Consider the following 19,207-nt stretch of genomic DNA (forward strand, 5'->3'; position numbering starts at 1 on the left):
CCTCCTCTGGCCCCGCTCCAACAGCTCCGTGTCCTTCTGCTGGTGGGACCCCCCGAGCTGGAGGCAGCACTGCAGGGGGGTCTCCCCAGAGCAGAGCGCAGCAGAGGGGCACAATCCCCCCTCACCCTGCTGGCCACGCTGCTGGGGATGCAGCCCGGGGTGCGGGGGGCTTTCTGGGCTGCGAGCACACATTGCCGGCTCATGGTGAGCTTCTCACCCACCAACACCCCCAAGTCCTTCTCCTCAGGGCTGCTCTCCAGCCATTCTCTGCCCAGCCTGGATTCGTGCTTGTTCCTACATCTCAAAACCACGGCATTCACACCACCGAGCCTAAGGGAGCCCTCTCCTGCCCAGCCCCTTCTCCAGACATTGCCCGTAAGAGATTTAGAGTTGAATAAGGAATATTTCCAGGTGCTCGGGGGCAAGGAATTGCAGATGGGCCACATCACCGCAGGCAAGGATGCATTAACGTACCAGCAAACATCATCATATGCTGTAAATTTGTTCCAATCTTATTCCTTCTCCCCAAATTCAGTAAAAATGACAGTGGGTAAATATTGGCAGCTCTTCCCAGGAAGATAGCGAGCTGTATTTGTACGCGTTCAGGAAATTGCTCTTCCCACGTATGCCACCGCATCCCACCTCTGCGCACCGAGCCAATTTCCACTGCCCGACAGAAACACTGGGGAGCCGCAGAAACACCGGTCCTCCGGATGCGAAGATAATAACCCAGCTCTGAGTGCTCCGGCAGCGCGGGAAGGCCGTGCCACTGCCTCCCCGAAGCAACGCGCACACTGCCGTTCACGGAGAGCACAGAGGGACAAGCACAAACAAGGGGAATGCTGAGAGGACCGGTTAGATGAGTGAGAGGAGGGGAAAAAACCACCGTTCCCCACTGTATGCTCTCCCCTCCCCGCTCCGTTTTGCACCCCAATTTGCCTCTCTGCAAAGCTCAAGTTATCACAGCTCCCACAACCCCGCTGACATTCCCCGGCACGCCACACTTCACAGTTGGGTTTGAGTCTTTAAGCCGAGTCCCATTCCCAAAGATTATTCAGCAAAATGAAAGCAGCAGCAGTTGAGAAGGAAAAAAAAAAACAAAAAAACCCCAAACCTAATACTCTTTCTGTTTTCATAGCCTGTGAGATACAAGAATCACCAGCCCCTTCATATTGCTTTTTATCTTTGAAGCTGTGTCTTTTAATACCAGCACCCAGATGGCAAAAATAATCTCGGAGCCAGTATTCAGCGCAGCCTTGAATAATCTGGAAAATGCTTCCAGCTTTTATGTTCTTTCCTGAACACCACGAATTTGCATAAGAGACGTATTTCATGATCCCTCTCATGAATGAGCTATTTCAGCAGCGAGTTAGCCAGTTCCTACTGAAGAGGCACAGCTCAAAATTTCAATCTCACCCCCCAAACCGGCATTTCCCTGCTCTCCGCTGCCTTTACCCCACCGCAGTCCTGCAAAAGCTCAGCGGGCAAACTCAGCACACCCCGCTGCAACCCCACGCGCCAGCGCTGGCAAAGATAACGACATCTTATTTATTGGTATAAACCGGCTTCGTTGCAAAGGGCGAAAATAATTCTGCCACATCCGATGCGGCTTCCCTGTGATATGAAAAAAATTCCTTCAAAATCCTCGTTTTTCTGAGACATACCGGGGCCGACGGCTTGTTTCTGTTAGCGTCAGCCCGCAGAAGGGGAAATCCTTTCTCATGACATCATTCAGAGGCATCTACTGTAGCTTTAACTCTGCTGTTTGACACCCACCCCCCCAAAAAAAAAAAACCAAAAAAAGCTTTTTTCAGGGTCAATCAAATAGAATAGCAGAGAAAAGAGGAAATGAACGCTATACCGGGCAGTCCCCATTTGCAAAGCCACTCCTGGTGCCACGCGAGGAAGCCCGACGCTTCGGCACCTCGTTCACATCAAACGCCGAGTCCCTCAAACGCCCACGAAATCAGACAAGACGGGGGGGGGGGGAAAGCCAAACAGAAAAGCTGGGAAAAGAACCTCCATCTTCTTAAAATAACCAGCAAAGAGACCACTACACGGGAGAAATCCCCTTCTAAAAATAAAGCTAAACTGACTGAAAAAAAGCTCCACGCATTTGAATGAGAAACACAGCTTCGGATTGAGGCGCCTCTCCCTTTCTGTTCTTGTTTTCTAAAATGGGCTCCAAAGGATACGAAAGCCCCCACCACGAAGGTAGGGTTAAAGACGTGGTTCTGGAAGGTGAACAGAGCAAGTCCCATGTAGGAGAAGATGAAGTTTTCCGCCAAGAAATTCAGAAGCTCAAACAACTGAAAGAGAAAAACAAATTAAAAGCGAGTTAGAGGCAACATAGATTTAACAAGAAAAACATGTGAGCCCATCCGTCGCACAATAAATACTTCTGCAGAAGCCACCCCAGTAAAACCCATGCGTAGCAAGACAGATGCACCTAATTCCGGCTAGAGGGAAGGAAAAAATATTAAACCTGAAATTCAGAGAAGCTGAAGGGGGCTGAGGAGCTCTCACCTGCTTAGTTCTGTGCTGCGACTCTGTAGATAAGTTGTTGTAGGTATAATGGGCCTGTGTGATCCCGCAGAAGAGTACGGCCACCACGCCTGGGGAGCAGAGCATCACGTTAGACTCCTGGTCATGGAAAGGGAGCCGAGCTGCACCCCAGTACTGCAGGGGACTTAATGCAATAACCCCAGGAACCCAGAATAATTAATTAAACTTCTGAGAGCAGCGGGAGAGCCCCGGCTGCAATCGATACTGGGAGAAGCAAAACTGGGCAGGGCCATCCATCATCCCCGCAGACCTCCGTCCCAGAGGCAGGGCTGTGCTGGCGCTTGCCTGTAAAGCCACACGCTTCGGCCAGCAGGAACGTGCTCCAGGACATGAGGAAGAACAAACCGGTCTCCAGCAACGGGAACTCCCGGAGTTTGGTGAACTTGGTGACGTTGCAGATGGTTAAGGACAACTTGGCGAGAAACCGGAGGCTGAGAGGGTATCAAATCCAGTTGCGTATCGCAGCAACACTACATAGCCCGCCCTTAAAAAGGCGATGGCGTTGCCTTTCATTAATTTAGGCAAAAAAATAATGAAATACTGGGTCTGGGTGAAACGCAGGGTAGGCAAAAAAAGAAGCTGTTATGCAAACACTTGGAAAAACCAACAAAAAGGATATTAAAGCGGTCACAACTCCAGTGGCTGCTCCCATTGCAAAAGATCCACTGAATATCCCCAGGAAGATCCCGATGGACTTGAACATTGCTGTGACATCAAACGTGTGGCTGTTGTCCCCCGCCGGCTGGTAGGCAACGATGGAACTGAAAGAGGGAGGGAAAGCACACACAAGGACAAAACGCTCCTTAGTCGGGAGGGAGAGGCACCTCCGCGGGCTCTGCAAAGTGCCGACAACAGCTACACACACCGAGCCTGAGAAATCAGGGACACCAAACCCCGAGATCCTCCCCCCACCCCCCAGCCCCGGGATCGCAGCACGCAGCGGCAGCGTGCCCGCCCTGTCCTGGGCAGTTTGGGACCCCCTTCGCTCCTGGTCGGCTTTCTGCTGCTCAGCCACCCCTCCCAGGCACGGCTCTGCATTTGGTCCTTCTACACCTTAGAGAGCATCGCATCAAAGCCCGTCTCGCGCGTGATCTCCTGCAAAAACATTTGCTAGGCGACAGCGCATCATTTATGATGGTATTTTGGGGGTTTGGCATCAGCTCTCTACGAAGTCAGGCAGTCCGGGACCACAGCGCACTCAAGCGGGAAGCCTACATTTCTCCCTCAACTCCACAGAGGTGGCTGATGTGAATAACCCCCGGAGAACTCTAAGTTATGCCATTCGACCGCATTTAATATGCGCTACGTTGGTTTTGCACTGTTCCGAGTTATGAAGTGAAATATCGCAGGGTGGCGAGGCAAAGGGAGCAGAGCAGTTCAGTGCAGCAACGCTGCTGTCTTCATCCGCCAAATTTCAGCGGACCTTTGCGGTGAGAGGGCAAATTGGTCTGTCGCGCTGACCCCATCCCTGAACCTGCTCCCTCCTGACTCCCCAGCCATTCCACCATTTTCCTTGGAAAGGCTGAGAAACCGGGATCCCCTAGCCATCTCCGAAATCCCATTTTATTATCAACTTCTTACATCGCTTTCTTCGATGTAAACTTACCGAAAACATTAACTTCCTAGTTAGCAATCCCTCAGCTGGCTCTGTTAAAACTCTTGGATGTGAACTTTAAACATTTGCTGTTTAACCTCCCGAGTTATGCGGGAACGGAAAGTTCCTGCCTGGCGCACGCGTCCTGCGGCTCTCTCCCCTGACTGCGCACCAATATTTTCCTGCGACTCCAGTGACAATCCTCCCCCTTCCAGCACATCCCAGGTCACTTCCCTCGCTAAACTCCCCTGCTTTTAATACGTTTCACTTTTCTGCATTACACTACAAGCTGCACATTTCTCCCTGTGATTTAATTCCTTTCGTCAATCCCGTCCTCTACTTCCCATTCGCCAACATGCTCTTATTCTGGGGCTTGGGGTTGTGGTGTGGCTTTTTTTTTTTTAAATCCAGGCTGCTTTCGTTTCCCCTCCGTAACCAACTGTTTGGATGTCGGTTTTGTGTTTTAACCCGTTACAGTTTTCCTTCTGCTTTTGCTTTTTGCGTCTCTAACACGACGTTCTCGCCAGCCGCCCTTTTTGTGCTTTATTTCCCCCGTCCCTGCCCACGGGGCTCCCTGTGGCACTGAGCCCCTGTGAGAAGACCCGTCCCGAGAAGCAGGTAGAGCCCCTGCGGCTGCACTGACCCCCCCGCTCACGAACCGCAGCCCTGGCACCTCGCTGCCCACCGGCTTTCGCTTCCCGGTTCAATTCCTCTTCATCCTGCAAGCGGTTCCCTGCCCGGGAGAGCAGAGGGCAGGGACGGAACGGCACGGATCCTGCTCCCCCAGCACGGGAATGGACACTCGTCCAGGACTAAGGGCAGGGAGGAGAGGAGCCACACAGAATCCCAGACTGGCAGGGGTTGGAAGGGACCTTCGGAGATCATCTCCTCCAACCCCCCTGCCAGAGCAGGGGCACCTACAGCGGTTGGACAGGAACGCAGGTTGGTTTGGATATCTCCAGAGAAGGAGATTCCCCCACCTCTCTGGGCAGCCTGTGCCACTGCTCTGCCGCCCTCAACATAAAGAAGTTTTTCCTCGTGTTGAGATGAAATTTCCCACGTTCCAGTTTGTGCCCGTTGCTTCTGGTCCTGTCGCTGGGCACCACTGAAAAGAGTCTGATCCATCCTCTTGACATCCGCCCTTTAGATATCACAGAATCATAGAATGGTTTGGATTGGAAGGGACCTTGAAGATCATCCAGTTCCACCCCCTGCCCTGGGCAGGACCGCCTCCCCCCAGCCCAGGTTGCTCCAAGCCCCGTCCAACCTGGCCTTGAACACCTCCAGGGATGGGGCAGCCACAGCTTCTCAGGGCAAACTATTCCAGTTTGATTGCATTGATAAGCAAGTATTGATCAGCATTGTTGAGATCCCCTCTCAGTCTTCTCTTCTCCAGTCTGAACAGCCCCGGGGCTCTCAGCCTTTCCTCAGCAGAGAGATGCTCCAGTCCCCTGAGCATCTTTGTAGCTTCTGCTGGACTTCCTCCAGCAGTTCTCTGTCTTTCTTGACCCGGGGAGCCCAGAACTGGACACAGTGCTCCAGATTTGGTCTCACCAAGGCAGAGCAGAGGGGGGGCACTGAGCTCCTGGCAGAACCCCTGGAGTAGTCCCAGCCCGGGGCAGCACCAGCCCCCAGCTCCTCGTCCTCAGATGCCCGCAGCGCTCGCTTTCACCATGGGCAAAGAGCCGATGGCACTTCTCGGGGCAATCACCAAAGCCCCGCAATCAGCCAGGCCACGGCTGGAGCCCCTCGTCACCCCTGGAACGAGGCAGTGCCCACCACCAACAACCCTCACCCAGGCAGCAGCTCCTCCATCAGCACAGCCCACCCACCCAGAAACCTCCCAACTCCCCATCTTCCCAACTCACCCCTACTTCTCCTAACCGGGTTTTCTGCTCGTGAGAGCAGAACCATCCCCACGGGGTTCCCCTACTTATGCCTCTGCTGTGAAACAGGCAAACGCCAAACTAAATTTAAAAAATGGGAACCACAAGTAGGAGCTCGGAGCTGCTCTCGGAGGAGTTCTCCTCCCTGGAGCAAGAAGTCCTCACCTTGTACCCAAAATGTGGTTGTGTCCAGGTGACCTGAGGCTGTCCTTGAGATACCTACACCAACCGATACCCACCAGGCTGACCGGGGCTGCCTTAACGCTGCTCGTGGTGACCGTGATGACAAAGACCATGGTGAACTTTACAACGGGTATGGGCCAACTGGTGGGAAGCCCTCGAGAAGTCAGCATGCTGCTGGGCAGGTCTGCACACATAAACAAACCTTGGCAGCGAAATACCCGCTGGCTGCAGCTCGGGGCTGCTGCTTTGGTGCAAATTATCTTATTTCAGGGAGAGGGATGGATTGAACTCAGCGTGTGGAAAGAGGAAGGTGGGAAATCAGAGCAAAAGCTACCGAGCCGGTACGGAGAGAGTGCAAGAGGCAAATCACCACGCACGGTGCAGTCACCTACGTGTGTGGAGACCCACCACAAATTCCATTACTTCTTAAACACGACCTGGCTGTGCAGCATTCGCTCTCGCACCAGCGGTGACACCTCCAGCACAAAAGGCAGCGCGAGGAATACAAACAGTTCCAGAAACCTCAACAGAAACATTCAATTCAGTAAATACAACTCATGCGGGTGGCGACAGGCAGCTCACAATATGTTACTTGCTGCCTCCACCTCAGCAAAACCCACGCAACCAGCACGCCGGAGCGACAAGTATTCCAGAAATATTTTCTGCATTAGTCTTAGCTCTACGTTAACCTGTCACCATCGCAGATATTCTACAGTTCCAAACAAATTCCCGTGATGACAACACAGTGAAAACGCAGATAAAATACGTCCTATGTGCAGAGGACATAAAATATTAAAGAATATAAAACATTTTTTAGAAAACAGGCAAGTTTCCCCTGTGTCCGGTCCGGAGTATTTCTTACAGCTCCAGCTGTAAGAAATACCATCTTCTTGATGCACAGAAAGTGGGGAGAGAAAGCAAACAGCTGCTTTACCAACTATTTCCACCTAAGCAAAAGCGGGTATTTATGGATGGGAAGGAAGACAGGTAGGAGCAAAGCCATCAGCAAGGGGCTTGCAGCGGGATCCCTCCCGTGGCTCAAAAGCAAACTCGAGGCTTTTCCCATTTCAGAGGGACAAAAAAAACCCTTTCTTCTTGCTGGGTCAACTGGCCATAAAAGCAAACCAAGACCATCCATCATGCAGGGGGAAGTTGTAAGGACAATCCGCAATCCTAAGCTGCAGTGTGCAATGAGGAGATGCATCAGAAGGTCACTACAGCTTTTGGGGACACTTAATACGGAAATCCGTTCTGGGAAACACCAATGCTCCTATTTTACAGGAGCAAGGCCGAGTGGCTCCCCCCATCGCCTGACATGTAACATACATAACAATTAAAAATAAAAACAGAACACACTTACGAAGACAGCACTATGGCAACGGCATCATTGAGGACGCTTTCGCCAAAGAGAAGGGCATACAGCTCAACATCAACCTGGAGTTCATGGAATATGGCAAGGACAGTCACTGACAAATAGAAAAATAGAGAGACATTCAAAAAGGTGCCGTTATTTTGGTGTAATCAAAGACAAAACACCCTTTTTTAGAAAGCTGCCTTCCTGCATGTCTGTGCCGCTCTGCTGCGGTGGTGCCAGCCGCCCCCCATCCTCCCTTTGGGAGTCTTCCTTCTGCCCTTTCAGATTTGGATTTGTTGGATCATTTCCCTCTTCCTCTTTTTACTAAAACGCATCCTGGGCTTTATGTTTATTGAGTCTTTAGCGGGTGGACATGAGCGAACTCTGCTGGGAGCTTCCTGAGGGTCTGAGCTCGTGGGCTGGACCACGTTGACATGAGCCACCCAGCTTTTGGGATGCTGTTAGCTCAGAGCACCAGGGAGAGCCTTCCTCCACCTGCAGAGGGCCAGGATGATGGCCAGTCTTCTCCTTCCATCCCTCACACTCCCAGAGAAATCCTCGGACTCAGCACAGGTTGATACACCGGCAGTGCCAGCACAGATGTGTTAACATTTCAGACCTAACCGGAAAAAGCCAGGCGGGGGCTCAAACCCCACGTGGGGGTTTCTTGTGATTTATGGTCACACGGCGGAGTTCGGAGTACCCTCAAGCCCTTCCGCGATCCAGCGGCTCCAAGAAGATAATGAAAACGCAGCAGGTTTTGCCTATCAGCCTCGCAAAAACCCCACACCATCTAAAGCAAACAGGATGGAAGACGTGGTGCATCGTGCACAGCTCGGGCCGCTGCGGAGCGCTGAGCTCATTCCAACCAACTTCTGTGAAAGTCCTTTAAAACAGCGCTTGGAGACTCATCTATGCACCCCGAAGGGGTTTTAGCCCATTTGTGCACAGGGAAATGCTCCCTTTTTACGTGTGAAATCCTCCGGTTCCTATTTCGAAGCCTGAAGACAGGACGCGACGCCAACAGTGCGTCTGCAGGACTTCCAAGCATTACTTCTACCGAGGGCCCTTGCCTGGCCTCTGCCCGTCTGCCCTCAGAGCCGCCACGCCGCCCTCACGCCTGCGAGGTGCTCCCCGCTCTGCCACCGTGCCCCCCTCTCGACGTTTGACACCCCGGCGAAGGTACGGGGAGGATGCGCAACCTCACAGCCACACAGGGCGAGCTCCCCGCCTAAAAGAACCGGTGGCCTGAACGCACACCCGCCCAAGATATGCTCAGAGAAGCTGGGAAATCATTTTTGCTTATTTTTTAAGATTTTTTTTTTTTTTAATAATAATAATAAAAATATCAGCAGTAACAGCCACACCACTACCTGGCAAATCTTAGGGAGACAATAAAAAAATACATTATTAAAAACTCATGGGGAATGCGCATCTCGCATCTCCACCTGGCAGACAGATGTGGCTGCCGCCACGTTATGCTGCAGGTTATGTTCTGCAGCGCTATTCTTGCCTATACGTCTATACATCCAACGCTCCTCATTTTGCCTTTGAAACCAGAAATGACTCATTGTTAAGATGAGCAGGTAAAAGTCCCAAATGATCTGTAAACGGCAGCCACCGGCCCCCGTTTCAAAAGGGCAGGAGACTTGGCTTATCCAGGCGTGCGATCTCTCCCTTCCGCGCAAAACAGACCACTATCTGCATTTTCAAATGATGTCCCAAAGCTACTGTAACATCGGGAGGGGGGTCAATGCTGCCAGCCCCCAGTCCCGCCACGCAGGGCACAGAGGGACACGCTCAAGCCCTCTTTAGCAAAGGGCAGGAGGAAGGAGGAGCCCTTCTGTGGTCCTGTGCTTTCAGCCGAAGCTGGAACGGGCAAATAAACAGCTACTGCGTCAAAGTCATCACGAAAAAGATTAAATTCAGTTGGGCGAGGTGTGTTTTTCATAGTTTCGATTGACAAAGTGCTCCAGCAGACCAAGCTGTCACTACCGCCCTCAGTACTAAGACCAACTTTCAATTAGATTAGCAGCTTCCAAAATCCCGCCCAAATGGAAGCGGAAGGAAATCAGCTAAACTAACTGAAAGTATCGACTGAAGCCTCCCCACATCACACATCTTGTTCTGCATCAGCCGCTGGCAAAGGAACGGCAGAAACACAGCGGACCTGTCCCAAAACCCAGCAAAGTCAAGAGAGAGACTGCTGGGACTTCCCTGCAAACAGAGATTTAGGAAGCAGAGCTCTGGAAGGTATATTACGCATAGCTGGAAGGAAATAAGAAAGGCATGGAGACAAATTTGACCTCTAAGAATGTTGCAAATAAACTCCAAAATTCCAAGAGAGAACTTCCACAGGGTTCAGACTTTATTCCCCTCTTCACCACAACTCCAACCAAATTAAATAGGTAAAATGAGGGGGATATAACCATCTAACGTACCTGGGTCGGTAGCCGATACGATGGCACCGAAGAGGAGGCAGTCAGTGAAGTAGAAGTCTCCCCCGAGCTGCCCGGTGACTTTCATCAGCGCCACGCAGCCGTACACGACAGAGCTGGTGATTAGAAGAGGCAATTACTCATCTCTGCAGTACATTTAAACGACATTGAGATGGGCTCGATTCCCCCGAATTTGCCAGATTAACCTCTAAAGTTATCCATACGCCGGGAACACCGAAGAACCATCCTGGATGAGCCGAGCCTGGTGAAACCCCAGGGCCGTGGTCTCGGAGGCGAGCGCCGGACAACGCACACCAAACCACCCACCGCACCGCACCACCAACACCGGTGAGGAACCGGGACCGAAACTCCTCCACGAGCACAACATGACCAAAGCAAAGCAGCAGCCGGGCTCGTGGGGTCCCGCGAGCATTTTGCAGCGTTTCACATTAACGCGTTTCAGTGGGATGACCTTGGCCTGACTTTGAAAGGGCCGAAACTCTCAGTGAGCAACAGATAATGCGGATGCTGAGTTTGCTTGAACCCAGCGGGCTCTCCAGTGAAAAATGCCCTACGCGCTACTATTCAGAGCGGGAATCATCTCGCTCCCTCTGCGATAAATATTTTGAAACGCAATCTCTGCGCGCTAGGCACCCACTTCCAGCAAGTAAGGGCAGGACACGCGGTTACAATCCTGCCCTCTGCTCTCGTGTCTCAGGCTTACGAGGGCTGTGCTTTCAGTTATTTGACGTTACCGACTGTTTTTTCAAGACAACCTTCAGAGAAGCGTGAAACTTTCCCTGCCACGTATATTCTGCGTGGGATGCTGAGAACGTGCAACGAGACAGCGTTCACCCTGTCCACACAGGGAAAGTTCGGACAGCAAATAGCATTATTTGCCGCTGCCGAGCGGTGGTAGCAGGGACTCCGCGTGATTCTTTCAGGGCTGGGATTAGCAGCTCCAGGCTCCGAGCACTGCCTCCGAGCACGGCTCAACCCCTCACGGCAGAACCAGACCGGTCCCAAACTACTCACCCGATCACCAGGCAGGAAATCGCCGTGCCGAGAAAAGCGTAGGCTAGGATGGATCCCAAGTTTCTGAAGAAGTGCCTCTAGAAGGAGGAAAAAAAAAACCAAAACCAAACAAATCAGCCCCACTGAATTATATTTTGCTAACGATTTATTTCAAGCCCGCACAGGCACCCACACAGTGTCCGGAGCAGTTTGCACCCACGAGCCGGACAAGCACGGCTGAAGGGTGCCCAGCACAACGGTGCTCACCGCCACGCCGGCAGATGTTAATGCAGCATTAATAAACACGAACATACCATTTTCTTGCACCCGTGTATTTAATAAGGTGCCATTCTGAGCCCTGGGAACCAACTTCCTAACTCAGCAGCATTCCTCCTTCCTTCTCCCCCAAGCTAAACAGGATCATTTCCCTCTCCTTCCAAATCAGCATTTCAGAGAGCGGCTGCTTTCCAAAACCTTCCCACTCTCCTACGTGTTTTGAAAGTCAGGATGGCTGAAATAGCCCAACTGACCTCAAACTCCCTACCCCCCCCCCAGCAAACCCGTGCTGGAAATGGTCGGAGTCACTGACCCTTCCCAGGGAAGAGGCTGGGGCACCCCCAGCCCTGCTTCCCACCATCCCACATGTACTGGGGAAAGCCATACCCGGCTCGGCAGCCTTGGACTGCTGAGCAAGCAGTAAAGCACTCTCAAGTATTAAAAATGCTCTGGAGGCAGAGGAACTAAGAACGTAGGCGCTGTAAAGGCACGTACCCGTTTCAAGCTGTAGCCTGCATAAAATATAATTGGAGGAACACCCCCAGCCCTGCTTCCCACCATCCCACATGTACTGGGGAAAGCCATACCCGGCTCGGCAGCCTTGGACTGCTGAGCAAGCAGTAAAGCACTCTCAAGTATTAAAAATGCTCTGGAGGCAGAGGAACTAAGAACGTAGGCGCTGTAAAGGCACGTACCCGTTTCAAGCTGTAGCCTGCATAAAATATAATTGGAGGAAGCAAAATGTTGAAAAATACTTCAGGATCAAAAGTCACCTGTTAAGAAAAAAAAAAACAAAAAAACCCAACAACCAACAGTTAAATGGTTCATTAAGACCTTGCAAGACAAAACACAAATAAGAATGTCATATAAAATACATGGAGGTAAACCCTGTACTCGCGCCAGATGAAACGCTGTCGGGTGAACACTGAGGATGTCTCCAGGATCTTTTGGAGACAGAGCCCAGACTCTAAACACCTTAAATTAACATCAGTTGAAACTAGAGTTCCCTTATGTTGTGTTCAACTTACATTTTATAGCTGATCGCAACCCGGCTGAAGTTAAAAAAGCCCTCCAAAATTAAAAAAAAAAAAATCGCTTAATCCCGCAAATACAGGATTTGTCCCCATGGAGGGAGTGGGAAGCTTCGCTCACCTCTCCAGTCGCCGCCTCCCTTACCTTTCTCAGCATCTCATTGTCCTGGACGTTATTGAGCTCCTGGGCGCTGATTTCCCCCTTCAGGGTGTACTCGTAGAACTTCCCGCTGACGTTCACCAGCAGCGTGGCCGGACTGGTCTGCACTTGGCAGCTCAGCGTCACGTTGTTGACGTCGCTGGGGACGTGGATGCCGTAGCGCAGGACCACGCCGACCAGCACCCCTGGGGAGGGGACACGTGTCGGTGAGATGAGCCACGGCAAACTCCCGGGACGATCTCTTTGAGCACGGATGTAGCATCGGGCATGCCAGGATCCTGACACAACCACCATCCGCGTGATGTTAAACCATCCGCGTCCTCCCGTGTGCCACGCAAAGGCTCCATGCTCGTGTGGACTTTCTAACACCAGCCACGGACTGGTCCTGAAGGCTTTTAATTACCCAATAATCAGTCAGACCCTCGCTCTAGTGCGGCTAACAGCCAACATTGAGGAGGGCACGTTGGTTTTCTTAGGGCGAGGACCTTGGCACTGCCAGCACACAGCTGGGGACCTGGGCAAGGCGCTGCTCACGCGTGCCCAAACTACGCACGTTGCAGCCGGAAACCTGACGCCATCATGTTTGGCCACTACAGAAATACATCAAAGCCTTCATTTTGGTAGGGGATCAAAAACAAGGTACCAATCAACCATCACCAACGCTTTGAGGAAGGTGAGCATCCTTCACGAGACGCTGCCGCACCACACAGCCTCCTCCCAAAAGCGCTGAGGAGCTTTCGCAGCACACAGCGGCGATCCCCAATGAATAAAAACCAAAAAAACCCACCAAAACAAAAAAAAAACCACAAAATAAAAAAAAAATGTAAAAAAAGTTTCCCAATCCAGATTGACCACCTGGGTCTGCTCCTCGCCCCCAGCAAGCTCCAGCCCTGCACCGTCAGCAGCAACCCCGGGGCAGCCCCACGAGCCAGCGCTGCCCCCGGCTCAGCCGCCGTGCCGGGGCTACCGTGGGATAAATTTGCAAGTCGGGAATTTATATGGCACTTCACTTTTTGTTCGCAGCGCAGCCGATGAGCCGCGTCCCGAGGTCCGGCCGCCAGATTCGCATAGCACAGGCTCCTCCGGCTCCTTCTCCCCGACATGGTGTGCCGAGTGCTCTCCTGGCAGAGCTTTTTGACCTCTGCAGGCTGGGGAGGAGGGATGTCCCACAAGACACCTTTCCGTAGCCTGCGGCACAAAAGGGTTTGGAAACTCCTCGATTAAGGCAGCGCTGAGCCACCACAGAAATGCTGGATCTGAACCCCACCTCTGAACCACACATTTATGAAAAGCTTTCAGACACGTGGGAGCTAAACGGAGACCACAACACTCGGAAGGCTTCTCCGTTTGCCTCCCGGGACGCTCCCGCTTCTTCATTGTTGCCTTAATTAAGATCCTGCTCTGTGCTTTCCTACAGGCAGGGCACAACCCCGACCAAAGGGAATCACAGAATGGTTCGAGTTGGAAGGAACCTTGAAGATCATCTCGTCCCGCCCCCCTGCCCTGGGCAGGGCCACCTCCCCCCAGCCCAGGTTGCTCCAAGCCCCGTCCAACCTGGCCTTGAACACCTCCAGGGATGGGGCAGCCACAGCTTCTCGGGGCAACCTGCCCCAGGGGCTCACCACCCGCACAGGCAACAATTTCTTCCTCATATCTCACCTAAATCTCCTCTCTTTTAGTGTAGAACCGTTCCCCCTCGTCCTCCCCTCCCTGATCAAGACTCCATCCCCAGCTCTCCCGGAGCCCCTTTAGGGACTGGAAGGGGCTCTGAGGTCTCCCCGGAGCCTTCTCTTCTCCAGGCTGAACAACCAAACTCCTCCTCTGCCGCCATCTCATGGGAGCAGGAGATGGAGGGGCCGTGGCACATTCAGCATCTCCTGCAGCCAGTCCCCGATCTGCCGCCCAGTTTTTGCCATCTCTTCCCTTGACAGCAGTTTTCCAGGACGAGATTTGCTCGTTTTCCCAACGGCCAGAAGAACAGCCCCCAGCTCCCGTGCCAGGGGACGCCACGCAAAGCAGGGCCACCACCCAAGCGCACATCCGGGCCGTGAGCAGAGGCAGAAGAATCGGCTGCAAACAGGGACTCACCGCTGGTAACCCATCACACCGGCGACACAGATGGCTCATCTCGGGGACCAGGCTGCACCCAAAACCCAGTCCCTGGTCTAACACGGCACTCCCGTGGTGCTCACAAAGCCACCGATGCTTTTAAGCCATGTCGGCCATGTGCTCACCACATGCTTTGGGCTTTATCCTGCACTGCACCGCTGGCACAGAACCGCCCCGACCGCAGCAGAAAAGGTCCCTCTTGGCACAACCCGGCACGGCGAGCTCCAGCACGGAGAGCTGCTTCGGGGAACGTCAATCCGTGCAGAGCATCCGAGAGCTGCTGCTACACCAGCATCTCTGGGAGGGGACACCAAAGAGGAATGCTTTTGCTCGTTCTTCTGCTAACCTCTTAGCTCCTGTGATCTTCCAGCGCTCCAGAAATAAAAGTATGGAAATGACGGCAAGGATGTCAAGAACACGGAGATGCCACAACACGTATTTATGGGAGCACGTGGCGGGGGGGCGCATGGCACCACAGCGTCGGGGCGAAACACCCGGGCTCCCGTTCACCCAGAAGACGATGACTACCGTGGGAGACAAGAAAAACCCTTCGCTGGGATAAAGCCAGCTTCAGAGGGTTTATTTCCATCTGCTTATGACTATTAAGCAGCTTTGAACAGTTACAGCGAGAATTCAAACAGAAGGGAGGAAAGCCAGAGTGGAGAGCTCGTTGCAACCCTTGCAACTGCTCCTCCATTCCCACGGAGCAGGCAGCACCAGGCACACCGTGCTCCATGGCTTTCCAGAGCTACCCGGGGTGGCTCTTAAATAGTCTTTTTTTTAAAAAAAAAAAAAAAAGTTTATTTTAAAGCTTCACACTGGAGTCAGAAACCGCCAGCAGCAGCTGTCTTTTCTCAGCTGGAAACCCATCCAGTGATGCCCGAGCTCAGGGCACTGGGATGAGAGGCAGGAGGGATGGACGGACGGACGGACAACCCTGCTGGGAATTCAGAAAGGATCCTGACTCACCCCCCTCGCCGCTCTTAATCCCCGTCCCAAAGCAACGCTACATCTGATAGCACCCCTGCTCGTCCTCGCCGTCTCGCTTACCCGGGCAGCTGTTCCCGGCCCCGCGTTCCGGCCGCAGCCAAATTCCCACTCTGGCCAGGAATAGGATAAGGGAAAAGGGATGTATAGACCTAATCTGGCAAGACCGTTGTGCCTGGGGCTCCAAAAAATCAGGGATTTCCTCTTGCCCTATAACACACTGCATGGGAGGCTCCCAGAGCTCTCCGGACCCGGGTGGGGAAAGACACATCCGGGTGCGAATACAGCACCCGCACAAAGAGCGGGTGGCGTGGGAACCAGCCAGCGCCCGACAGAGACACCGTCCGAGCCCCCATCAGGGAAAGCACGCCACCGCGCCATGGTACTCCACCAACATCGCCGTCACCCCACCACCAGCCCCTCCTGCCCACCGGTGCGTCTCTAACCAACCCTCCCCACCTAACGACGGAGGCACCAGGCACCAACCTGACCCAGATGCCAAGTGGGGTTTTTTTGGATGCCAAAGCCAGCCCTGGGCTCAGGCTACCTGGACCAAGCCCAGGGGACCGCGTAGGTCCTCCTGGTTCTGACGGTCTCTTAGGAAATGCTTCAAACTCTCTCCTAGCCGTAAGCCCTGAGCCGCTCCGCCAGTATTGACACGCTTTGGCAGCCAAAAGTTTTCCAAAACGGAGCCCTGGGAGGGAGCAGAGCAGAGGGAACCTGACACCGAGGAAGCTGCCAGCCGAGAGCTGCGAGGAGCGGAGAAGCTAAAGGCGAAGCCGGTGAATTAATTGAGTTCTTTTATGCAAAGTGCAAGAGATTATTTTCATTGCATTTCTCCCCAACTTCATTAAAAAGAACAAAAGCCCATGGGCTTTTTTTTTTCTTCTTAGGTGCTGTTGAACATTTCCGAGGTAAGGTTTTAAATGAAGACTAATATATTACCGTTCGGGCACTTAACAACAATGGAAGCACACGGGATCCCCAGGCGAGCATTAATCCGGACACCAAAAGGAAAGAAAAATGTAGGGAGCAACCGAAGACAACCCGACAACACGCGATTTGGATGGACGCAACCCAGGGGCCAAGTGGGAACCAGTACAAGGAAACTAAACTTCTAGAGAAGCTCCTGCCACATCCACCATCAGACCCTGAGAAGAACCGAAACAAGACTGTTCAATTAATCATTGCATACCTCGGATGCGGGAAAACCTCATTTTAAACACTGAAATGAAGTTTAGGGGTTATTACACACTTATTGCCTGTCACCATGAAATGACTCCAGCCTGTGCCCGGCGCTGGAGCATCAGCGTGATTTGTAAGATATAAATCCACCCGGAGCAAGAGCATACAACTTACAGTAAAAACAGACACCAGGGGAACTCTGATGTATTTCAGCAAGAAGAGATGTACGCAAAAGTTTTATTTGACTTCCTTGTCAGGGTGTTTGGTTGTTGGGTTTTTTTTTTCAATTAGAAAAAGGCAAGCTTTTACAAATTGCATCTCTTGCCCAGATTTCAGGGTCTGGTTTTGCCTGCCGCAGCACTTCCACATTTTCAGCGGAGTTCCCCAGGGCTGGATGCCCCGCGGGGGCTGGATGTGTCGCAGGGGGCCGGGGACAGCCAAGCAGAAGCGGTCCCTGCTTTGCTCCCTGCAGCTTTGAAGTTGTCGCTGTAAAACAAGAGCATCTCACCACTCCCCGGGAAATTACACCCCCCCTTTTCCTACGGCAGCTGTCACAACCTGAGAAGCAAATGCCAAAAGCCTCGATAGCAGGGAAAAACTGGGGATTTTCTGCATGACCAGAGGGGTGACGTTACCCATTTCACCAGCAATTCTCTAAGCACAGTCTGCAGAAGAGCAGACACAAAAGATATGTTTGACGGCTCAGCAGGAGACCAGAACGACCCGGGTTGTCCTCTAAGAACAAGTGGAGCAACCAGGTGAGTCAGGGAGAACAGAGGACCATGAGGAAGAAAACTCCAGGAGAAGAAGAACAAGGTTAAGGGGAAGTCTGAAAGCACAGAAGGAACAGAAAGTCGTGCGTGGGTGAGCCGCGGGGCAGCAGGGGATGGAAGACCTTCCGTGCTGGAAGCACGTGTTCCCACGGCACAGCTCCCATCCCATCCCCGGGAGGTGACCACCCCTGCCCCGGGCAGGAGGCCAGCGGGGTGCACCAGCCTCAGCGGTGGCTCGCAGGAATCTGAAGAGGCAGACCAGTATTCTGTGCCTCGGGGCCGACGAGACGCGACCGACCGTCTCCACCCTTTCATTTGCAAGGACACTTCCAACTAACTGAAACTCAGGATCCCAAAAACCAACGGCCCAAAGGGATCAAGTGAGAGCCTTCAGAGCAGAGCTTTCTGCTGGTCAGGGGCTTGGCCACGTTGCTGCTCTGAGCCAGCTTGGTCGCACATCACCCACCACCAGCAAGGGCAAGGACAGCACTGAGAAGAGACGCTAACCACAGCACTCAGCAGAAGACACCTTTTCAATCCTAAAGTCAACCAATCTTGTCCAGATAAGGCTCCATGGCCACATAATCACTCCCCCAGCACAACTCCCAGTACGACTTTGCTTGAACTCCAAGTCATGCTAGATAACCCGGACAGAGCCACGTACGGCGTCTCCATACAATGGTTCAGACCACTTCACGAGGTCACGTCACGTCGGTAAATCATAGGCCACCGTTAAAATCCAACCAGCTATGCACCCGCTCCCCCGACCCAAGGCCTCACTCCGTTTCTTGTGGGAACACATGTGGGACATCTCACCAAGAGGTCCTGTCACAGCTGAAGGAGGAACCCCAAAAGTAGGACCTTGTGCACACAGGTCCCCGAGCAGCAGGACATGAGGCCGACGGCCCCACGGGTCCCTGAGCACAGCCAAGGGTGAGAGCATCTTCCCAAATGGCCTCTCCATTCTCCTTGGACAGCGTCTGGAAACTGATGTGCCCTAAGGTAGGTGGAAACACAACCTCTGGTGGGACACAACGCTCCCAACCAACGCAAAGCCTGACATGTAGAATCATAGAATAGTTTGGGTGGGAAAACACCTTAAAACGTCATCTAGTCCACCCCCCCCCGCCATGAGCTGGGACATCTTCAACTAGATGAGGCTGCTCAGAGCTCCGTCCAACCTGATCTTGAATTTCTCCAGGGATGGGGCATCTCCCACCTCTCTGGGCAACCTGGGCCAGCATTTCACCACCCTCAGCGTAAAAAATTTCCTCCTTATATCTAGCCTAAATCTGCCCTCTTTTAGTTTAAAGCCACTACCCCTCATCTTGTCACAACAGGCCCTGCCCCAAGTCCCCACTCTCCACGCTGGAGCAAGTAAGTGGGACTTGCCAGTGCTTGGTGACACCGTTTTAAGGCCACTTGGTATGGTGGAAGCCCCCGACCCCACCAGCTTCACCCATGCTGTAGCCACCCTGCGAGGCCACCGGGAAAAACTCAACCAGTTCCTCACCGCCGGAGATTTCGGAGTAACGCCACCCTCGAGAGCCCTCGACACGGAGGGTTTGGGAACCACCAGCCCACCCTCCCTCCCTCCAGCAACCCCCAGGTAACGCTCGGCACGGGGCGAGCCGGGACGGGAGCATCCAGCC

The 19,207-nt window shown here is 53.0% G+C and overlaps 1 protein-coding gene across 1 annotated transcript in view; it reads right to left on the reverse strand.

The window, feature by feature from the left end:
- SLC9A6 (solute carrier family 9, subfamily A (NHE6, cation proton antiporter 6), member 6) overlaps positions 1–13,604 on the reverse strand; it is a 19,215-nt gene extending 5,611 nt beyond the window's left edge. Inside the window, exons 1-11 of the mRNA XM_009881793.1 lie at positions 13,469–13,604; positions 12,487–12,686; positions 12,006–12,083; positions 11,056–11,132; positions 10,024–10,136; positions 7,589–7,694; positions 3,185–3,326; positions 2,851–2,956; positions 2,527–2,615; positions 2,196–2,309; positions 475–586 (exon numbers count right to left, since the gene is read on the reverse strand). Coding sequence (XP_009880095.1) covers positions 475–586; positions 2,196–2,309; positions 2,527–2,615; positions 2,851–2,956; positions 3,185–3,326; positions 7,589–7,694; positions 10,024–10,136; positions 11,056–11,132; positions 12,006–12,083; positions 12,487–12,686; positions 13,469–13,604 — 1,273 coding nt within the window. The remainder of the gene's footprint in view (positions 1–474; positions 587–2,195; positions 2,310–2,526; positions 2,616–2,850; positions 2,957–3,184; positions 3,327–7,588; positions 7,695–10,023; positions 10,137–11,055; positions 11,133–12,005; positions 12,084–12,486; positions 12,687–13,468) is intronic.
- Between the last annotated feature and the right edge of the window lie 5,603 nt (positions 13,605–19,207).

The sequence above is a fragment of the Charadrius vociferus genome, unplaced genomic scaffold (assembly GCF_000708025.1).
Source record: "Charadrius vociferus isolate BGI_N301 unplaced genomic scaffold, ASM70802v2 scaffold472, whole genome shotgun sequence".
NCBI classification, from domain to species: domain Eukaryota; kingdom Metazoa; phylum Chordata; class Aves; order Charadriiformes; family Charadriidae; genus Charadrius; species Charadrius vociferus.